The sequence below is a fragment of the Hylobates moloch genome, unplaced genomic scaffold (genome assembly GCF_009828535.3).
Source record: "Hylobates moloch isolate HMO894 unplaced genomic scaffold, HMol_V3 SCAFFOLD_16, whole genome shotgun sequence".
Classification (NCBI taxonomy): Eukaryota; Metazoa; Chordata; class Mammalia; order Primates; family Hylobatidae; genus Hylobates; species Hylobates moloch.
Window position 1 is genome coordinate 36,257,271 of NW_026652291.1, and position 23,746 is coordinate 36,281,016.

At 38.9% G+C, this 23,746-nt stretch overlaps 1 protein-coding gene across 5 annotated transcripts in view; it reads left to right on the forward strand.

Moving 5' to 3' along the window:
* The window catches only part of DCAF5 (DDB1 and CUL4 associated factor 5), a 108,198-nt gene that overhangs the window by 15,830 nt on the left and 68,622 nt on the right, over positions 1 to 23,746 (forward strand). For 3 of the 5 annotated variants that reach the window (XM_032179332.2, XM_032179334.2, XM_032179333.2), the window contains 4 exons: positions 15,588 to 15,731; positions 19,361 to 19,397; positions 20,309 to 20,448; positions 22,094 to 22,223. In XM_032179332.2, coding sequence (XP_032035223.1) covers positions 15,588 to 15,731; positions 19,361 to 19,397; positions 20,309 to 20,448; positions 22,094 to 22,223 — 451 coding nt within the window. Of the gene's footprint in view, positions 1 to 3,452; positions 3,475 to 15,587; positions 15,732 to 19,360; positions 19,398 to 20,308; positions 20,449 to 22,093; positions 22,224 to 23,746 lie in introns of those variants that run through there. The other 2 variants (XM_058429422.1, XM_058429421.1) reach the window with 2 other exon arrangements.

A 23,746-nucleotide genomic window follows, 5' to 3' on the forward strand; every position in this document is an offset into this window, starting at 1 on the left:
CTAGAAAGTGAAATCATGGGCAAAAGGGGCTTACTGTACTGGGGAGAAACAAGTGAAATTTGAGTGTTTGGCGGCTAGCCCCTGATTTAGTCTCAGAGTTGACATCTCTGTTTACATCTGCTGGTGGGTGGCTGGGTGTAGTGTGCATTCCTAGAAGTGTTAGGGCCTTCACTGATTCAGTCTTTTTAGAATTGCCAAAGAAGAGACAAGAAAGCTTTATTATGTTGTTAATTTTGTGTATACAAGGAATTTTGCAAAAGTCCAGACAGGCAGTGTTCTTATGTACAAAACTAAAAAAGAATAATCAGAAATTGCTCATAGAATGGATGAAGAGTATTTGTGATATTATCAGGAGAGCATATTGTCCAGGTTAGTTTTCTGTGGCAGAAGAGGTAAGGCTGGAGATGAAGACAATCTGTGATCTGGAAGTACTAACTTAATAACTTTCCTTACTGATACGGAGGGCCTAAGAACCCGTTTTTAGTACCCCCCAGCTCTATTTGAGGAACTTTTATTCTTTGACACGTCACTAATTCCATACTTTACTATGGAGAATTGCCTGTTGAAATCATGCAAGTCATCAGCATATGGTACTTACAAGATAGGCCTCCCACCCATTCATAATTTAAACAACTATTATGTATTAATTATAGGAAATTTGGAAAATAGATATTTAAAGGAAAAAAGTAATTCCACTTATTCAGGATGACCATTGTTAATATTTGGAACATGTAGCCTTTTTGATACACATTTAGTATACGTATATTAAACATATAATTGAAAGTAGGCCACCTCTGTTATTTTGTAATATTAAGATTAATATTTTAAAACAATATTTTTTCATATATCATTGCATATTCTTTTAAAGCAGGGTTTCTCAACCTGAACATTACTGACATTTTGGGCTGGATAAGTCTTTGTTATGAGGAGCTGTCTTGTGCACTATAAGATATTTAGGAACATCCCTGGCCTCTACCCAGTATATGCCATTAGCATCTTTCCAGTTGTGACAACCAAAAATGTCACATATTGTCAAGGGTGATTTTCCCTGGGGGGGAAAATCATCTGGGTTGAAAACCACTGTCCTAAAGTAACAGTTCTCAAACTGAAAAAATAGTAGTTTTCATAAGTGAAAAAACATTAAATAGTAAAAACAGTATATTTTCCAAAATTAAAAAAAATAGCGAGAAGAGTGTCATTGTTACATTTTCCCAAATCTGTGTGTATCTGTCATAATAAAAGGCATTCACATTTAATCTTGCAAAATATTGGTTTAGCTAAAGTATATAAAGAAAATTATAGGCTGGGCGCTGTGGCTCATGCCTGTAATCCTAGCACTTTGGGAGGCTGAGGCGGGAGGATTGCTCTAGTCCAGGAGTTTGAGACCAGCTTGGGCAACATAGCAAGACCCTGTCTCTACAAAAAAGAAAACAATTAGCCAGGCATGGTGATGTGCACCTGTAGTCTCAACTACTCTGGAGGCTGAGGTAGGAGGATCACTTAAGCATGGGAGGTTGAGGCTGCAGTGAGCTATGATTGCCCCACTGCACTCCAGCCTGGGTGACAGAGTAGGACCCTGTATCCAAAAAAAAAAAAAAAGCTTTACACATCAGTATTTATAAAAGGGAAGAGCATGTTAATGTCTTAGATAACTGTATATTCTTCCTTAATACTGTATCAAAACTCAACAAGTAGTAGTTTCTTAAAGATTAGTTGCAACAAGAATATAAAACCATATCGAATAATTTGTCATAGCCTGTTACATTGTTACACTAAAATCCATTAATCTGTCTTAAACTTTTGGTCTTTCCTCCCATGCACTATACATTGATCGTTTGGAAAATACTGGTTCACTGAGTTTTTCAGGTTTTCCAAATCTTGACACATTTCATTGTATATTTTAAAAAGTCACATTTGTTGACATGGCCACCAGTCTCATCAGAAAAGCCTCTATGTATTGGGAAGTGATTATGTTCACCATGGTGATTACAGTTTTTCCAAAATTTTTATTTTTACTTGAAAGCTTGAATTTTATCTTTGTCTACAAATACTGCCAATTACTTTCCTTGAGGTGACAGGCTCATCTTATTCATTTTTGAGAAAATATTACCAAATACCCAAGTCTGAATAACCATACTTTTTCAGTAATTTCAAGTAAAAATGTTATTCGTGAAAAAAGCAGCCAGTTCAGCTCACAATGCAAACTATCTCATAGGTACTTTTTCACAAAATAGGTATTGTTTTTCAGTGTGCAGTAGAAGTGTTTTATGTGTACTTTCTATTTTATCATACAGAGTATTTAGATGTGTACTCTGGTTGAAATTTGATACAATTATTTTTACTGCTTCATCAAGGCACTCCTGAGTGAATGTGGCATTTGTGTCTTATTGTGAATGAGTAGCAGTTAAAGAATACACTGATGAATAGTACAATTTGCCCTCACTGCCCTAGCGCCAAGGCACCAGTGGTTTTACCCACCATTGCTTTTGCATTGTCAGTACAGTTTCAAACAGTGAAAAACGCAAATAACATTGTAGTGTTATTGCGAAAAGAGTTTTGACTTTGCAGACCTTCTGGGGTCCATGGGACACACTTTGAGAACAACTGTTCTGAAGCATGATATTATGACATCGTATCCTTTCAAGTGTCGACATCAGAATTTAACCAATTCTGTCTTGTTTCTTCTGTTTATTTTTTGCTTTTATCACAATCCTTGTAGCTAAATCCAAGGGAAAAAATATTTTCCCTTAGAATAAAATCTTTAGAAGTGGAATTCTGAGTCAATGGGTGTGAATATTTTTTATATTTTTAAGATACATTCTATATATATCACCCAGTTGTCCTCCAAGATGGTTAAACCAACTTATTTACACTTGGACCAATGTATTATGAGACTGCATCGTGGCTACTGCTGGGCATTATTTTATCTTAACCAATTCAGTCAGAATATTGGCATCATCTAAAAAGTGTATTACGACTTCTCATACAACTGGCCTTGATTACTAGTGAGTCTGAATATTTTAACGTTTTGGCCATTTTGTAGTCTCCTTTAGATTGATTACAGTGCAACTGACGAGGTTGTAACTTTCTTTGTTAAAACAGTCACATTCTCCTAATTCCTCTTGAGACTATTCCCTAGTTAACCATGTTTGCATCTGGGTGTATATCAAATTGCAGCCTCTGATTTAGAGTCCCTCTCTTAAGGAGGTCTTAAATGTGCCTGTTCTCCAAATTTCAGAAGTTTGAGCCCCACGTTTTTGACATTACTATAATGTCTAAGTCACGGGTTTTATGTGCTAGTTGTTTTTTTCTAGTACACCTTAAAATACATAATTATTAACATCATTTCTCTACTGTCTAAAATCATCCAGTGGCCTATGTTTACCACACTTTAGGAAGAGCAGGGGCTTTGGACTCAGACATCTTGGATTTGAATCCCACTCTGCCTGTAACTGGCGGTGTGCTCTTGGACAGGTGAGTCTAACTTCTTTGTGCCTCAGTTTCCTCACTGGCAAAATGGGGATGTTAGAAGATGAACTCTTAGGTGCCTTACATCTCTACTCTGTGACTCTGGTGTAAGGAGAAAGGGATATTTGAATATTTGTGGATTTCTTTCTCTGTTTCTGATCAGGAATTAGAGACATTGTCTAGGGTTAGTATTTCAAAACCCTATTTTTATTAAACTCCACTGCTATTAGTCATCTGATTTTGGAGAAATCATTTCATTTTATGAGGCTCTAGCTGTCTAGTTAGGGTGTTGCTGCTGCTTAATACTTCCTATTTAATGTAAAGTGCTTCTAGCTAGGAGCTAAGGCAAGCCAGGACCTCACTTTTAACATGTTTAAAATGGGGATAATGTTTCTGTTCTACTTACCTCATTAGAGACATGGAAAAACAAGACAATAGGTAGATAAGTGGACTCAGCTTTTAGCAGAAGGGTACTAGGTAAAAACAGGGTGTCAGCAGAAGTAATGCCTGTAGATGTTATCCCTATAGCTACTTCTGTAATGAGCAAAATTTGTGTGACACCACCTCTCCTATCTCTCCAGACCTGCCTGTACCCCTCCCTCTTCCCTGCCTACTGGTTTCGATTTGGGAAGTGCCATTGAACAGCAGTTTTGTGACCTTGGGCAAATCATTCAACCTTAACTTATCCATGGGCCAAAAATTGGGAGATCTGGCAACCTTGAGTCTGTATTTCTCTATGGCAACAACTGGCTAGAGCTGAATGGTGGCTTATCTTTTAAAAATACAGATATATTCTTCAGTCTGTCACTTAATCTGGCAAGTCTGACTCATTTACTTTGCTGCCTGGCCTCTTATATTTGTGAGGCTGGATTGCATCATGGTACGGAGCATGGTTTCTGGAGCCACATTACCTAGATTCATATCCCAACAATGACTCTTGGTAGCTGTGTACCCCTTCATATTATGTAGCTTTTCTGTAGTTTCATGTGAATTCCTACTTCGTGGGGTTGTTAAAAGGATTGGAAGAGCCACTACGTGTAAGACCCTTAGGGTAGTCCCTGACCCAGAGTAAACTTAACTGATGTTGGCTGTTGTTTGAGTTCAAATAGCAATAATAATTAGCTGACGTTTATCTAGCTCTTAATATGTATCAGGCACTGGGCCAAGTCTTTTACACAGATCTATCTCATTAATCCTAACGGTAACACTGTGAAATAGGTAGTGTTGTTTTCTCAGTTTTACAGATGGAAGGACTGTAATTTAGAGAAGTTAAGTAACCTGTCTAAAGGCACACAGCTAAAAAGTGCCTGCGACATTGAGAGTTGAACCTGTGTTTGTATATCCTAATCCTGTGGGTTTTTTCTTATTATTTTTTCCTATGTTTTACTACATGGAGACTAAGCCTATGGTTTTGAATGCTGTGGTGTGCTATGCTGCCCCCCATTATATCCACCTCTAAAATAGGTTTAATCACAGAAGTGGCTGGCTTGAGTAAATAGAGCTTAGCGCTCTTAATGTTTTTGTAAGTGATTTGAGGAGAGAATTAATATGAAATTTCCCAAATTTATATGTGATGTTAGTTCCTTGAGGCAGTGAAATGCAAAACAATAGGGGATAAATAAACTACAGAAAACTCTTTTGGGCTGGACAGGGTGAGTGAATAGAAAAATGGTAACTGAATTTAAGGGTAGGTACTCATGAAGAAAGATAACTCAAACTGTTTGTAGAATGATGCGCTCTGAGATATTTAATAAGGACTTGAGAGTTATTTTAGGCTATTATTTGAAGGTTAAAAAGGCCAGCAAACATTTCACACCCATTAGGATAACTATTATCCAAACAAGCAAAGAATAAAAAGAATTGGCAAGGATATGGAGAAATTGGAACTCTTGTACATTGTTGGTGAGAATATAAAATGGGGCAGCCACTGTGGAAAACAGTATGGCAATTCCTCAAAAAGTTAAAAATAGAATTACCGTATGGATCCAGCAATTTCACTTCTGGTTATATACCCAAAAGAATTGAAAGTAGAGGCTCGAACAGATAGTTGTACACTAATGTTCATAGTGGCATTATTCACAATAGCTGAAAGGTAGAAGCAACCCAAGGGTCCATCAGTGGATGAATAGATAAACAAAATGTAGTCTATACATACAATGAAATATTATTATTCAGCCTTAAAAAGGAATGAAATTGACACACACCAAACATGGATGAATCTTGAAGACATTGTGCTAAGTGAATGGTGTCTAGAGGGAGAATGGCAGTTGTCAGCGGGAAGGGGTAGTTCTGGAGATAAAGTGTGGTGATGGTTGCACAACAATGTGAAAATGTGAATGTAGTTAACGCCACAAAACTCTATACTTAAAAATAGATAAAATCATTAAAATGAAAAAAAAAAAAAGAAAAAAGCCTGGAAAGTGCTTTTCTTCCTTGTGTAAAGCTCCAGAACATTCCTCATTTGGAATGCTAGGTGCTGTTCTGTCCTCTGCATGTTGGTAGAATGGATACAACTTAGTTTTAGGCTCTAGGCCAAGCTCTTTGGATTATTAGCAAGTCATTTTATCTCTCCGATACGTGTCTAGAAAAAGGGCCTACATAATCCTTACCTCCCAAGTGAGGATAAAATGACATATGTATGTGATTGAATTTCTATACAAATATCAATTATTTTCAGCTTTGGAAAAATAACAAAACAGACTTATTTTCCATCCATTGATGTAGCTGGGCTGTGTCTCACACAGACTGTGCCTCTGTAGTGCGCTGCAGCTTCTTGGAGCTTAGGAGAGGTAGGTTAACACAAAAGGAGGTTTGGTCTTACACAGTACACTCACTGAAGAGGAATAAATGGGCTGAGAAGAAAGCCAGGCTGAATGATTTTCCTTTAGTCTTCACAGTTAAAAAAAAAAGAAAAGAAAAGAAAACACTTTAGCAATATAAAAGGGTATTAAGTAAAATTGCTATCTGCAAGAGATGACCTCTGCTAACCATTTTGCATCTGTCTTTGTATGTATAAATTTGTGTATGTTTTTGTGTAATTGCATCATACTATTCATATTCTTAATGCTACCTAAAACAAGGTTTGAAAAATTAGGACAAGTTGATGGATGATACTTTAGGGACACAAGGACATTTTGAGAGCTGTGTGCACCTAATATATATCACACTGGGCTAAGTACTTTTACAAACATTATCTCACCACACACAACAAACCTGGGAAATAGTTCGTATTTTCTCCATTTTACAATAAAAAAATTAGGGTAGAGGAGTAGAATAACCAGGACACATGAATGGTGAAACCAAGATTTGAATCAAGTTCTTTTATTCCAGAGCTTGTACTTCCTGTACCCTTCTATAGCACCATCTTTGCTGCCTCTCAAAGATGAAACCCCAAGCTCTATATCTAATCCCATTGAGTTACTTGTTAAAAGAATGTTTTGAACAATTAATACAGTCACTAATACATTATATTTTAGAAATTGTTCCATGTGAGTATAGACAGAGCTGCCTCATGCTTTTGTTTATTTAGGCTGCGTTGTACATATATAAATAGTAAACTTTCTTACATTTTTTATTGTGAAATATATACAACATAAAATTTACCATTTTAACCATTTTTAAGTGTACTTATTGTTCAGTGGTATTAATTACATTAATGTAATTAATACATCACCACATCCATCTTTAGAATTTTTCATCTTGCAAAACAGCAACTACCCATTAAACTATAACTCTCTATTCCTCTTTTCCCCCAGGCCCTGGCCACTGCCATTCTACTTTCTCTCTGATTTGACTATTCCTCCATAAGTGGAATCATATGATATTTGTCGTTTTGTGTCTGGCTTATTTTATTAAATAATAATTTTAACCAGACTTCTATTGATGAACATTTAAATTATTATGCTTTTGCTCTTCAAACAATGATAAGTTCCAGGAGCATTCGATCCAGAATTTCAGACTGCTTTCTCAGTCCTGTGCTTGGCTGGCTTTTGAGGAAACCCAAAGCAAATCCTTACCTCAGCTTTTCTGAGCAATAAAATAAGAAGAATGTTAAATAATTACTTTTGTTATAGTGTGTTGTAAGGGCTTGCTTAGTTTCTGCTTATAGCTTGGGACCCTTTGGGAAAGGGTACTCTTTAAGTATAAAGGTTTTCTGTAACTACAAAGCTGCTGCCACAATGTGATTATAGTACATTTTTTTGATGAATTAGTGATTTTAGTGCAGAATGAAACCAACCCAAAAAACCAAAATCAGAGTATGTAATTGTATTTTCTTGGGGTTCTCAGATGAGTTGAAGGTAAGCAATTGTTTGGGAGGAAACCAGGCTTAGAAGGCCTGGCCTCTGCTTGTCTTTGCCTGGCACTGGCACTGAGAAGAAAGGCCTAGCCTTCCCGAGAAGTCCCTGTGCTCCACCTCCGGTGCCCCGGAGAGGTTGGGGCTGTGTTCCCTCTCCTGAGGCTGACCCCATTCTCATCCAACTGCCAGGCCCATGGGGCTGGCTTAAATGGTCTGAAATGATCCTAAATATTCTTCACTTGGATTATTTGCAGGTCAGTCTCTGTGGAACTAAACAGTAAATCTCTACGTTTCTGAACTGACTAGGTCATTAAGGGAGACAACTGAAGAGCTGCTTTTGCATCTGAACTGACTTTCCCTTGCTTCAACCAGCCCTTCTTTGCTTTGTTGAATCAGTCTTGGGCACAGCTGTTTAGCGCCCTCTGCTGGGTGAAAAGCAGCCTAACGGTTTTACATTATGCTTCAATTTGTACTGGTTGTTTTTCTGCCAACGCATACTTGAAAAGTGCCGTCTTTGCATGGGGCTCTTAATACCTTGCCTAAAGGAATGAGGGGTTGAGTGGAGTAAGGGGGTGTGTTTAGCTTACATCTTCTGATGCTAACCTTGAGGGCAAAGTCAAGAAGTAGGCCTCATCACAGCGATAATTTTTGCCTCAATGATTCCAATCTCCCATGGACTTGGGCTGTCATCATCATGTTAAGTTACTAAGGACACATCATTTAAAATGATCCCAAGGCATTTAACAAATAGCCATGAATTTTGAATTACTGAGTACTAGGCAAAATGAAATCATCCTATAAATGCCTAGAATGAACATTAAAGATTATTGCTGTCTGGGTGATGGGGGAAGACCTTAGGCTGAGAATGGTTATGAGTTGGGCACAAACGTATGGATATTCCGGTTTCTTTTTTTTTTCTTTTAGTAGAGACAAGGTCTCACTATGTTGCCCAGGCTGGTCTCCAACTCCTGAGCTCAAGTGATCCTCCCACCTCGACTTTTCAAAGTGCTGGGATTACGGATCCTCCCACCTCGACCTCCCAAAGTGCTGGCATGAGCCACTGGGCCTGGCAGATATTCTGTTTTTGGTTTTTTTGTTGTTGTTTGTTTTGAGATGGAGTCTTGCTCTGTCACCCAGGCTGGAGTGCTGTGGCACGATCTCTGCTCCACTGCAACCTCTGTCTCCAGGGTTCAGGCGATTCTCCTGCCTCAGCCTCCCCAGTAGCTGGGACTACAGGCGCACAATATTCTGTTTTTACTTAGGCTGCTTCAATTCAGGAGAGACTGCGCTGTAGGTCTTAGTGAGCCATGAGTATCCCAGCCCATCCTGCAGAGTCTTGTTTTCTTTTTTCTTTTTCTATCATGAACATTAAACATAATCCAAAACTCTTTATTATGGAAATGTTCAGCCAGGCTCACGCCTGTAATCCCAGCATTTTGGGAGGCCAAGGCAGGCAGATCACTTGAAGTCAGGAGTTGGAGACCAGCCTGGGCAACATGGTGAAACCCTGTCTCTAAAAAAAATACAAAAATTAGCTGGGTTTGATGGTGCTCGCCTGTAGTCCCAGCTACTCAGGGAGCCGAGGCAGGATAATCAGTTGAACCTGGGAGGTGGAGACTGCAGTGAGCTGAGATCATGCCACTGCACTCCAGCCTGGGTGACAGAGTGAGACTCTCAAAAAAAAAAAAAAAAAGAAGAAAAAATTGTTCAAGCATACACAAAAGTAGAATAATATAGTGTATGCATCTATAGCAATTGTCCATATTAATCATCTATCCCTCCGCTTTTTTTTCTGGAACGTTTTAAAGGAAATTCCAGACATACTCCAGTTCACCCACCTCAGTATGCATCTCTAATTGATAAGGATTTTTTTCTTTTTTAACATAACCATAATGCCATTATAATACCTAAGAGATGTAACAATACTTCCTTAATATGAAGTATTTAAACAAAATAGAGAGATACCAATTGGATTTGACAAAATGATGACTTGTTAAGTTTACTTCCAATCTATTATTATTATTGTTATTATTATTATTATTATTACTGGTAGAAGGATTTACTTATGTTTTGTTTTTAAGACTTTATTTGTTTTAGAGAGGTTTCAGATTCACAGCAAAATTAAGAAAGGTACAGAGGTTTTCCACATACCCCTTATTCCCACACCTGCATAGCATCCCCCGTTGTCAATATCTTCCACCAGAGTGGTAAATTTGTTAAAACTGATAAACATATACTGACACATCATAAACACTCAGAGTCTCAATGTTCAAAAAATGAACCTTAGGGTTCACTTTTAGTATAGTGTATTCTATGGGTTTGGACAAATGTAATGACATGTATCCATCATTACAATATCATACAGAGGATTTTTACTGCCCTAAAAATCTTCTCTGCTCCATATATTCAACCCCTGCCTCCAAGCCCTGGCAATTACTGATCTTTTTGTTGTCTCCATGATTTTGTCTTTTCCAGAGTATCATAGAGTTGAAGTCATACAGTATGTAGCCTTTTCAGATTGGCTTTTTTCATTTGGTAGTGTGTACTTAAGGTTTCTCCATGTCTTCACTGCTTGATATTTCATTTCTTTTTATCACTGAATAAGTTTCTGTCGTCTGGTTGTACTACAGTTGATTTATCCATTTACCTACTGAAGGACATCTTGGTTGCTTCCAAGTTTTGGCAATTGTAAATAAAGCTGTTGTAAAATAAATCCATGTACAGGTCTTTGTGTAGATATAAGTTTCATCTCCTTTGGTTAAATACCAAGGAGCATGATTGCTGGATTCCATGATAAGAGTACATTTAGTTTTGTATGAAACTGCCAAACTATCTTCAAAGGTGGCTGTACCATTTTGCAATCCCACCAGCAGTAAATGAGATTGCCTATTGTTCCACATCATGACCAGCATTTGGTGTCATCTAGGTTTTCTCCTACTATCTTCTAGGAGTTTTATAGTTTTGTGTTTTACGTTTAGATTTATGATCAATCCTGAGTTAATTTTTATGAAGGGTGTAAAGTCTGTATCTAAATTTATTTTTATGCATATGGATATTGAGATGTTTCAGCACCATTCGTTGAAAAGACCATTTTTGCTCCATTGTTTTGTCTTTGCTCCGTGGTCAAAGATCAGTTGATTATACTTATGTGGGTCTATTTTTGGCTTCTCTGTTTTGCTCCATTGATCTATTTGTGTATTTGTTTGCCAGTATTATAGTGTCTTGATTAGTGTATCTTTGCAGTAACCTGAAGTCAGGTAATGTCAGTCCTCCAACTTTGTTCTTCAAAATTGTGTGGACTATTATGGGCCTTTTGCCTCTCCTATAAATGTTAGAATCATTTTGTTGATTTGCGTAAAATGATTTGCTGAGAATTTGAATGGGATTGCATTGAATCCATAGATGAAGTTGGGAAGAACTGATATCTTAAAAATACTGAGTCTTGTCCGGGCACGGTGGCTCAAGCTTGTAATCCCAGCGCTTTGGGAGGCCTAGGTGGGCAGATTACCTGAGGTCAGGAGTTCAAGACCAGCCTGGCCAACATGGTGAAACCCCGTCCCTACTAAAAATACAAAATGAGCTGGGCATGGTGGTGGGTGCCTATAATCCCAGCTACTCGGGAGGCTGAGGCAGGAGAATTGCTTGAACCCAGGAGGCAGAGGTTGCAGTGAGCTGAGATTGCACCATTGCATTCCAGCCTGGGGAAAAAAAAAAAAAAAAAAGTGAAACTCTGTCTTAAACAAAAAAAAAAAGGAATATCTGTCCATTTATTTAGTTCTTTGATTTTGTTCATTAGAGTTTTATAATTTTTCTTATATAGATCTTGTAAAATTTTGTTAAATTTATACCTAAATATTTTATATTTCAAACTGCACTTATTCATTGCTGGTATATAGGAAAGTGATGGACTTTTGTGTATTAACCTTATTTCTTGCAATCTTGCTAAAATCACTTCTGTATTTTTTTATTTTTATTATTTTTTTATTTTTTTTGAGACAGAGTCTCGCTCTGTCACCCAGGCTGGAGTGCAGTGGCGCAATCTTGGCTCACTGCAAGCTCCGCCTCCCGGGTTCACGCCATTCTCCTGCCTCAGCCTCTCCGAGTAGCCGGGACTACAGGTGCCCGCCACCACGCCCGGCTAATTTTTTTGTGTGTTTTTAGTAGAGACGGGGTTTCACCGTGGTCTCGATCTCCTGAGCTCATGATCTGCCCGCTTCGGCCTCCCAAAGTGGTGGGATTACAAGCGTGAGTGTATTTTTTTAAAGAAACACTACAGATACACTTAAAAGCCTCTTTTACTATGTGTGTTTATCCATAAACAATATAAAGTATTGTATATTTAAAAATACATGCTTAGCTATTATACCTTTCATATCCTTTTGAAACTTGCTTTTATTACCATTAGGTTTTCAATATTTATTCATGTTTGTTTACATGTTTCTTGTTCACTTTAACTGCTGTATGATGTTCCATTGTGTTTAGACTCCACCTATTTTATATTCCAGTGGAATTTATCCATTCCTGAATTGTTAGATATTTATGTTGTATATAGGTTTTCTTGATATTATGACCAATGCTTCAGTGAACTTTCTTGTACATTCCCTTGTGCCACTTTGTGAGAATCTGTCTAAATTATAATGTGCATTTCCCTGATACCATATAAAATTTGAGATCTTCTATAATATGTTTGGTATTTGGGTTTCCTTTTCTGAATGGTATATTCTTTGCCTCTTTTCCTATTGGAGTTTTAAGAATTATTTGTAGAAATTCTTTGCATCTTCTAGATAATTAAGCCATTACCAGTTTTGTGCACTGCAAGAATTCTTATAAATTCAGGCAGTCCTGTTCAGTTTACACTAGGGGCCAGTTTGCTGGAATTAAGTCAGCTTCTGTTTTTACTCCTGGGCTCCCTTTATTCTTACTTAACATTTTTGAGTTATGCTACTAAGGTGGACAATCCCTTCAACTGTCCATCAGAATGAATTTGCTTTGTCAGTTATGGTTCATTGTTTGTTCAATAAGGCAGTATAGAATAGTGGTTAAGAGTCGGGGCTATGGAGTCTTTACTGCTTGCTTTTGAATCTTAGCTCAATGACTTTATTGTGTGATGTTGGCAAATTACTTTACTCTTTTGTACTTGGCTTTATCACCTATAAAACCAATGAGGGTAGAAGAACTATTGTGATGACCATTTTATGTTTGATGAAACTGAGGCAAAGGGAGATTAGGTCAGAAACATGAGCAAGTAGAAGAAACATGTGCGCCTCTCTTTTAACATTTTGCTTTTGCTAGAGACATGAGTATAGAGAAATACTTATCTAATTAAAAAAAATATAGTAGCAGAAGCAGTGATAAGTCACTGACTCACAGCCTCAGTGTTGGGAGAAAACCATAGGAGTGGAGACCATAGAGAACTAAAGTGCCCATACCTAAGTCTGTTTGTAGTATGGAAAACCATTTGTGCATTTTTCATTAAAATAAAGTGACAAAAACCCAAACCATGATTTTCATGACCTTAGCTTGATGTTTTACAGAGTGGTAAATTTGTAAGAAATACATAATTTAGATACTATCCTAGGCCAGAGAACTCATCGTTGAAATAGGCCAATCATAAAGAGAACACTGTGGGCATCAGTTTGGTGGACGATTTGATTTGGACTGACAATGGAAGGAAGAAGAAACTCAAGAAACAAAGGAATTCAAGTAGCAAAGGCAATTTCTTTCTAGGAGCAGGAGAATAAGTATGATTTGGTTTCTATATCTTCTGTTTTTTATTATAAAAAGAAATCTGCTGTGGCAAAAAGTCAAGCAGTATAGGAAGGTATAAAGTAAAAATTAAAATGTAAAAGTTTTCCAACAGTATATACCCAAATTGAAAGGAGGGACTTAAAAAGTTATTTGTACACTTGTGTTCGTAGCAACATTATTCACAATAGCCAAAAGATGGAAATAACCCAAATGTTCATCGATGGATTACTGGATAAACAAAATATGTGTGCAAATATATATACGATGGAATACTATTCAGCCTTAGAAAGCAAGGAAATTCTGATACATGCCATGACCTGGATGCACCTTGAAGACATTATGCTAAGGGAGTGAGCCAGACCTAGGAGGAGAAATATTGTGTGATTTGACTTATATGAGGTTCCTAGAGTAGACAAATCCATAGAGGCAGAAAGTAGAATAGTGACTACTTGGCCGGCCACAGTGATTCAAGCCTGGAATCCCAGCACTTTGGGAGGCCGAGGTGGGTGGATCACGAGGTCAGGAGTTTGAGACCAGCCTGGCCAACATAGTGAAACCCCTTCTCTACTAAAAATACAAAAAATTAGTTGGGTGTGGTGGTGGGCACCTGTAATCCCAGCTACTCGGGAGACTGAGGCAGGAGAATCGCTTGAACCTGGGAGGTGGAGGTTGCAGTGAGCTGAGATCACGCCACTGCACTCCATACTCCAGCCTGGGCAACAGTGCAAGACTCTGTCCCCCCCCCCCCCAAAAAAAAAAAAAAAAAGAACAGTGACTAAGCGCTGGGAGGAGTTATTGTTTATTGGGTACAGCGTTTCAGTTTGGGATGATGAAAAAGTTCTGAAGGTGAATAATGGCAATGGCTGTACAACAGCACAAATGTACTTAATGCCACTGAATTGTACACTTGAAAATGGGTAAAATGGTAAGTTACATGTATATGTATTTTACCACCATAAAAAGTCTCCCAACATCAGCCTACCAGTTATAGCTGGCACTATAAACAGCTTCATTTATAGCCATCTAGATAGGGCTATGCAAATACAAGCATAGATATGCGAGTATAAGCATACTCTCAATGCTCATTCTTTGGAGCACTCATGTAGGTGCCAGGTATTTCCCAGTGAACAAAACTGACAAGGTTTCTGCTGTCATGGAGCTTTTAAAAATTTTGTTTTATGCAAATGGATATTGATGTACATACTGTTTTATACCTCATTTTCCCCCTTAACAAGTATCTTTGGACATCTTTCTGCATTAGCTCTTGTATAGATCTAACAACTTAATGGCTTCATAGTATGCCATTGTATGGATGTGCTATCATTTGTGGCTGCATTTTTCATTGAATGGAGGAAGGGAGGCGGAGGTGTAGAGCTTGCTATGGTGTGCTGCTGTTGTAAATTAAGTTTTTATTAGGAAAATAGTATAGCCTTCTTATAAAAAGTCAATGCAAAAAAAGTAAAAGTAAAAAGTAAAAATGGGAAAAAAAACAACAACAACCAACTCAGACCCAAAGTTACGCAGAGTTAAGAGCTGGGCTGAGCCGTATTCTGTCTAGGTCCTATTACTGTAAGAGTCAGGTGATTTCTTAGTTATCATTTGTATGGTGTCCCACAGTCAGTGAGATCATATCAAGATTGCTTTGAAAACCATTATGCTAGAAATATTACTTTAAAGTTCTTTGATTGCAAGCAATGGAAGTCATCTCAGGTTCTATTAAACAAACAAACGAAAAGGACTTCCATGAAGGGGTTCTAGGTAGCAAATGAAGAAATATTTAAAGAACTCTGGAAAGACAGGAATAGGGTGGCTTTAGGAGTCTCAATATCAGTGCTTATCCCTTTCATTTTCTATGTCTGCTTAAGATTCAATTCCTGGGAGAGATGAATGGCCTAGAGAACATGTGCCTATTGATGGTAAAGCAGGGAGAGTCCTGGGTTTTTGTGCTCCATGCGAATCTTACGGAGTTAGGGAGGTGCCGTTTTGGAAAGGATGGGATTCGAGGCTGGCAAAACCATCTGTCAGCCTTGCGATGTCAGCTGTTTTAATCACAGGTTCTTACTTCCTTCTTAAGGAGGAGATGACCGCCGGGTTCTGCTATGGCACATGGAACAAGCCATCCACTCCAGGGTCAAGCCTATACAGCTGAAAGGAGAGCACCATTCCAACATTTTTTGCCTGGCTTTCAACAGTGGGAACACTAAAGTGTTCTCTGGAGGTAAAATGGGAAATTCTACCTTGGGAACATCATTGTGGTTGGGATTTTAGAGAAGAGAGTGCAAAAATAACTGCTTATTTTTCTTCCTGTATTTCATTGAGCTGTGAAATTACTGGTTTCTCATAGCTTGTCTTTTCTGCATTACAGCAGTATTATATATTAGGATAGTGTGTGCCTTTTCTCTCTTCTTTTTGAGGCAGATCTCCTGTCCCCAGGCTGGATCATAGCCACCGCTCACTGCAGGCCCCCGGTTCACATTTTCTGCCTCAACAGGCGCCCGCCATCTCGCCCGGCTAATTTTTTGTATTTTTAGTAGAGACGGGGTTTCACTGTGTTAGCCAGGATGGTCTCGATCTCCTGACCTCTTGATCCGCCCGCCTCGGCCTCCCAAAGTGCTGGGATTACAGGCGTGAGCCACCGCGCCCGACCTCTGATTTTGTTTTTTGTTCTAATCGATTTCATTTTTAAAGATTATGCTGGCCATAACTCAGATGAATGTCATGACCCACAGATAGCTCCTGTTTGAAAAGTGTTGTGTTAGGGTACAATTGGAATGGCTGGTGCTCTCACCACCCTCTTGGTGATGGCTTCCATCAACCATACTCCTTCTGACCCCACATTTCTAGTTCTGACCTCTTTTCTGAGCTGCAGATTTTCCCACTGGATATCTACCTGTGTTCCGAAAGCAACTTAAATACAATAGATCTAAAACCAAGATCATTAGTCCTCCCCTGAGTGAAAATTTCTTCTTGTCTGCTGGGTTTTCTTTCTCAGTTACGACCATTCACCCAATTATATAAGCTGTTAGGTTTAACTTTAAGAAATTGCTGACAATTAACCATTTTCAACTTTAAAAAGTAGCAGTTTCAGATGGTTCATTCTACCTATAATCTTGGAGTCATCCTCAAACCTGCCTTTCTTATATTTACACATCTAGTCTGTCACCAAGTCCTGTCAGGTCTATCTTGAAAGCCTCCCATATTCATCCTTTAGTTTGACCTGGATTTTTGCAATGGATATAAGCTATTAGGTTTAACTTTAAGAAATTGCTGACAATTGGCCGGGCGCGGTGGCTCATGCTTGTAATCCCAGCACTTTGGGAGGCCGAGGCGGGCGGATCACGAGGTCAGGAGATCAAGACCACGGTGAAACCCCGTCTCTACTAAAAATACAAAAAATTAGCCGGGCGTGGTGGCGGGCGCCTGTAGTCCCAGCTACTCGGAGAGGCTGAGGCAGGAGAATGGCGTGAACCCGGGAGGCAGAGCTTGCAGTGAGCTGAGATTGAGCCACTGCACTCCAGCCTGGGTGACAGAGCAAGACTCTGTCTCAAAAAAAAAAAAAAAAAAAAAGAAAGAAATTGCTGACAATTAACCATTTTCAACTTTAAAAAGTAGCAGTTTCACATGATTCATTCCACTTGTGATCTTGGAGTCATCCCCAAACCTGCCTTTCTTACATTTACACATCTAGTCTGTCACCAAGTCCTGTCAGGTCTATCTTGAAAGCCTCTCATATTCATCCTTTAGTTTGGCCTGGATTTTTGCAATGGCCTTTTGTGATTTCTGTTACCACTCTCTAATCCTCCTTTGAATTCATTGCATACACAAGTTTACTTTTAAAAATAAAGACTGGACCATATGAACCATTGAGCCTACAGTGCCTGAAGAATAAAGTCTAAACCCCGATCTATCTGTCTGGCCTGACCTCCCTTCCCTGAGTTATTCTGTCTAGCCCACCAAACTATTTGTCATTTTAAGAATGCACTACACAGTACTATTTTGCCCTTGTGCCTTTTGTTCATGGTGTTCTTCCACCTTAATTGTGCAGTCCCCACCAATTCCCCTAAGCCTTTCATTGGTAAGAGTTTTGAGTTTCTCTTCAAAGGTCTCCTTCTCCATGTACTTTCACCCTGCTTATGAAGGAAATAATTGACCCCATAGCTAGATCATATTGCTACAAGGCAAACCCTCTTGTTGCTATTAGTTGTTTGTCCAGTTGGACTGTTCTCAAGTCCAGTTGGAGTTCTCAAGGACAGAGTAGAATCTTACTCTTTTTGTATACCCAAGACCTAGCACTGTGTCTGATACCTAAAAGGCATTAGTATGAGTTTACTGATTTCATTGGTTTGTACCTACAATAGAATTTACAGCCAGGCCTTTGTTTAAGATGCCCTGGGCCATGTCTTTACTGCTACGTTTGCTTTCTATTTAAGTGACTGTTGGTTGTGCATTTTAGCGTGGAGTGGGACTTTTTTTTATGTTTTGTCTTCTTATATTCGGGTTTTAATTTTTTTGCTATACAAACCATTTGAAGGCAGGACTACACATATCATGAATATAATATATCTCCTTTGATAGAATAAGGAGAAATACAAGATTAAAACTTTCACATCATTTGGAATCACAGTCATCAAATTTTCATGCTAATGAGGCTGGGCATGGTGGCTCACACTTGTAATAATCTCAGCATTTTGAGAGGCCAAGGCAGGAGGATTGCTTGAGCCCAGGAGTTTGAGACCAGCCTGGGCAACATAATTAGACCCCAACATGTTAGATCTCTACAAAAAAAATTTTTTTTTAATTAGCCAGGCATAGTGACATGTGCCTGTAGTTCCAGCTACTAGGGAGGCAGAGGTGGGAAGATTGCTTGAGCACAGGAGGTCGAGACTGTAGTGAACCATGATTGCACCACTGCATTCCCAGCCTGGGCAACAGAGCAAGATCCTGTCTCAAAAGAAAGAAATAAATAAAAATTTTTAAAAGACAAACAGAGCAAGATCCTGTCTCAAAGAAAGAAATAAAATTTTTTAAAAGACCACAAGGACAGAAATATTAGCAAACATTTATTGGGGGCTTATTAAGTGATCAGCCCTATTCTGAATGCTTTTATAGATGTAGTCTTATGCTTACAATTGCTCTATGATGTTATTATCCCTATTCTATAGGTTAAAAAGTTAGGTCATAGAAATGTTAAAGATTTTATTGCAGGTCTCATGATTAGTGAGTGTTCTGCTGACAAAGAAAAAAAATAAAGCTAGTGAATTGATTTGCCAATGATCATTTAGTGTTTTCCTTGATGGCGACAGTTTTGTTTTGTGTTGTTTCCCCCCACTTTTTTTTTTTTTTTTTTGAGACAGTCTGTCTCTGTTGCCCAGGCTGGAGTGTGATCATAGCTCACTGCAGCCTTGAACTCCTGGCCTCAAGCAATTCTCCCACCTCAGCCTCCTTGGTAGCTGGGACTTCAAGGGTGTGCCACCACCTGGCTAATTTTTTTATTTTTATTTTCATAGAGATGGAGTCTAACTATGTTGCCCAGGTTGTAGCCACAGTGTTTTTTTTTTGTTTTTGTTTTTGTTTTTTACATCATCCACTGGGTAATACATGTTAATACAGGTTGGGAACTGTTACTATGTTATACTTGGCTGCTATTATTTTTAAAAAATTCTCTGTAAGAATGTCCTATCCTTCTTAAATTATTTCTATAAATCTTTTTTCTAGTTAACACTTCTAGTTTGTATTAGCATTGGCTTTGTTCATATTTTTTCCCTGAAAACTTAATAATACTAAATTGTAATGTGGACAAGGACCACCTTGCAGGAATGATCAAATGTCTGCTTTTTTCTTTTGCAGGAAATGATGAGCAAGTTATCCTCCATGATGTTGAAAGGTAAATAGATTGGTGGTGTGTGAAGGTGATTGACTTTGTTTTTCATATATGAAGAGGCAAATATCTCTTTAGACTAAAATAGTTTTTGTTTTTTGAAAAAAAAAAACATGAAACCAGCTGTTCTTTTCTAAAAAATATTCCTACAGTAGTTTGAAATAAAGTTTTGATTTAAAAAGGAAAAAGGGATTTGAAAGTTTTGAAAGTCGGTATGAAAGTATACTTTTTAGGTGAAAATTTAAAATAAGAGTTTAGAAGAGAAGGAACCATAATATTTAAGAACAGTAATAGCTAATATTGATTGAGTTCTTACTATGTGCCGGACACCATTGTAAGTGCTTTGTACATATTTATTCATTTAATCCTCACACTCATTTTCTAAGGAGATACTATTGTGATCTCCGTTCTAGATCAGGAAACAGAGGCACAGACATGTTAGATAACAGAAGGTCAGGTGGTACTAAAACCTGAACTTAGGTATCTGACCTCAGAGCCATGCTCTTCGTCACCATGCCAGATTGCTAGGAGACCCCTCTTCCACCCTGTTGGCATCAGACTTGGCTGCTTTAAAGCTTTCCCTTGCTTTTTGAAAATCAAGTACGACCCCCAAATCTGTACACAAGCAGATGCGTTCTGTAATAAATGAAAATACAAAACTCAGCTATTGAGTCACTTTTAAATATGCTTATTTAGCACAAACATTATAAAATCTCTAAAAAGACTCCTTAATAGTACCTTTTTTTAACCTGGAAGTTGACTACCTACCTTTCAGGAAATATAATATTTTTTGGGTTTAGCTAGGTTGACGTTCTTCTAGAAATGGAAAAGATGGCACCCTCGGTACCAAAGTGCTGGGACTCTGCACTATGCTTGTGTGTATGTGTGTGCCTCTGTCTTGCTCTCTTATCTCCCAGCAGTGAGACATTGGACGTGTTTGCTCATGAAGATGCAGTATATGGCTTGTCTGTGAGCCCAGTGAATGACAACATTTTTGCCAGTTCCTCAGATGATGGCCGGGTTCTCATTTGGGACATCCGGGAATCTCCCCATGGAGGTAAGGTCACTGTGCAAAAGACTGTTGGACTATGTTGAACAGTTTGATGTCAGATTCATTGAAGATCCAATTTATGACCTCAGTATCTATGTGCAAGTGATGTCAAGGGAAAGGAAATGTGAAACACTCACATGGGGGCATAAGAGGTCTGCGGAGGCCTTATCCTCCACCTAAGTACTCAGAAGTGAGGCACCTTTGCCAGTCCTTCTCCACCCTCCTGTGACTCTCCACAGACCCTTGTACCTTGGTATTTAGTGCCCCAAGGAGCAGAAGTTGTGGTGCTGACATGTAACTATTCTTGATTATTTACAGAGAATGGAGGTGTTATTCACTTTCCTGCATCCTAGTTTCAGGCTTGTTATTTTGTTGAAAGAACCACAGAATCTCAAATTAACTGTGTATAGGATCTTAAAATGATGGCAAATAAACTCTGTTTAAAGGGGATTATCTGTGTGAGTGCCTCCTCTGAATGTGCCCTTTGACTCTCTGATGTGTAAAATGAAGAAGTTGCTTTGTTGACTTTCCCTGAAGTTCTTCAGGAAATGCATCTTCTCAGCTCATTTCCTACAGAGAGATTTCTGTAATTCTACCTGTCTTCAAAAGGCCCCTTCCTCTAGTACCAGCCTTAGTGCCACTGCCATACCCACCCTGGCCTTCAGTGCAGATTGTAATGATCACAGCTGTGTACCTAAATTTACTATCCTGCCTGCTTTGTCTGGCAGGATCTGGGTCTTTTAACTTTTTTATATTCTAAACATTTTACATTCTGGGCTGTGCTCATTATTTAGGTTCAGGCTATAAGAGAAGCTTGTTTTTAGGGTTAGGCAGATAAGGTAGCAGGAAATAGCAGCTGTGGTTGAGTCACTGTGGGCTTGGTAGGTGAAATTCTCCTTTGTCTGAACTGCCTGATGGCAGAGATGACTGAGTGCTTTACCTGCTCAGAGACCTGTGAAGTACTGCATACGGAGGTCATAGACTGAGAAGTGCTTTCTTTGTATTACTCTAACAGGTCCCATAGGAGTATATCCTGCTAGGTAACTGAGTGGTTTCTTCCTCACTTGGAACCTGCTAATTTTTGTAAAATGATGCAGGGTTTCTAGGTGAAGTTGATTACAGACCTGCTAGGTGTTAGGGAGCATTGTGAACCAGAAGAGAAAAACCACACCATTGTTTCACCACATCTTAATTTTGTCATTGTTTCTTTTTTTAACTTCATCAAATCTGTGTGCAGTTTAAAAACTTTTCTAAAACTAATACAGTTGGATTAAAAGCATAATAATCCTACCAGTAATTGGTTGTGAATTTTTTCAGCTGATGTGGAATTCAGTTTTACTTACTGTAAAATGGCTTATTTTCCCATTTTTAGTGGCCATTTCTGTTTTGTCTCAAGATCTGATAGCTGCTATATATATTTCTGGGTGTTATAGCTTAAAATGTGGTTAAATGTGTTTACCTTGCTATGTATAGGACTCATGGGGACCTTGTGAGTAGGGGTGACTGGTGGGATTATGTGCTGTTTTGGGGCTCCAGGCCGTTGGAGTGGTTATTAAAGAGTGCTCCGATCTGTATTCACATTCCTGCTTATCTGCCTGCCAGTGGCCCAAAGGTACCTGGAATGAACTGATTATAATTTTTATTTCCACAGAGCCTTTCTGCCTGGCAAACTATCCATCAGCCTTTCATAGTGTGATGTTTAACCCCGTGGAGCCCAGGTTGTTGGCCACAGCCAATTCAAAGGAAGGAGTGGGACTCTGGGACATTCGAAAACCTCAGAGGTGAGCCCCCTTTATTCATAAGGTGTTAAAACTTTCCCCTGCCTCATTTCTCAGGTAATGTGACCAGCCAGTATGTGTTGTAAGGACCTCTTTGGCAGTTATCTCTGCTGGGCATTTCTTAAGATATATAGTGTCTCTCAAGCCAGGAAAGCTTGTTTCCAAGGAATAGATAGTGACAAATCCATACTCCTTGCTGAGGAGGAATCATAAACAGTAATCTGGACTGTAGACAGAGTCAGTTTTAGGCAATTATCTGAAGTAGTCAGAGCATCCCTTTAGTATTGCCTTCTCTCTTCAGACCCAGGGTTTCCCAGATGCATAGGAGCTTTTGGTGTGGGGTGGGTGGAGGGGAGGAGGAGATTTGCCAAACTTGTTGCTGCTGAGCCAGGGGTTCTTAAGCCTAGGTTGGAGGGGATCCCTAAGAGAGCTTAAAAAAATACTGAACTGCCAAAATTATATGAAAATTATACATTGTTATTCAAATAAGTGCATTTTCTGTTTATCAAAAGGACTAATGACCTTTATAGTGACAACAACAAAAGGTTAAGAGCCATTGCACTGTGGTGTTCAGGACCTCATGTGTTTCTCCACATGGCACTATGAAAAGAGCATACTTAAGACAATCCTGAATGATGGCATGAATCACTAATGGGGGAATCTCAGGCATCATTAAAGGATGAGGGAATGGGGGTGAGTAGCAGGCTCTTTTATGTTCCTTAAGTCCCATGGGGGAGGGACTACTTTTTATGGCACCTGTACATAAAGTTGGCCATGCTATATTAAAAAACTTCCGTGTATTGCTAGCTAGCTTCTCTGGAAATTCTGCATAGATGTAATTTCCCACTTCGTAAAACAATGTTGCAGAAGAATATCATGGAAACGAAGTGACGTTATAATTTATTTCACGGGCCTCAGATGAAAGGAGTAAAGTACAGAAGATTATCTTCCTTGATGATTTTTACTCCTAGGTGATTTCCATGGGGCAGTAAGAGATGGTTGGAACTATTGTAGCAGATCCGTGTAGCCCAGAGGGGTGTCTCTGTCATTGAGCAGGGCTCCCTAAGCTTCCTCAGGGCAGCAGAGATTTCTCCTGCCCCCTCCATTGCATAGGCACCTGGCTCTTGCTTTTACAGTCTGTTGAAATGTGTGTAGTGGCAGGACCCCTGATGTGCCTGTGCACTATGAACTTTAGGGGGCTTGCTGTCTGCCAAGAAGACAATTGTGTTCATCTGCAGTGTTCTCTGCTACTTCAGGCTCTTTAGAAACAACTGTTCTGCCTCATCCATATTACAAAAGGCAGGATTTGGATGAACTGCACCAGCCTTCTCTCAACCTACTATCTCCCCTACTTATAATTGCAATGAATAGCTGGCAACTGGAGTGGGGCACTGAGCTATTCATCTCCAGTGGAAAGCTTGAGTAATTCATGGTGTCTGCAGTGTCTTGAGAGAGGAGGGGAGTGTGGGTATTTTAATTCTCCCAATTCTCTCCCATTCTCTTCCACCAGTTTCTTACCATGCATT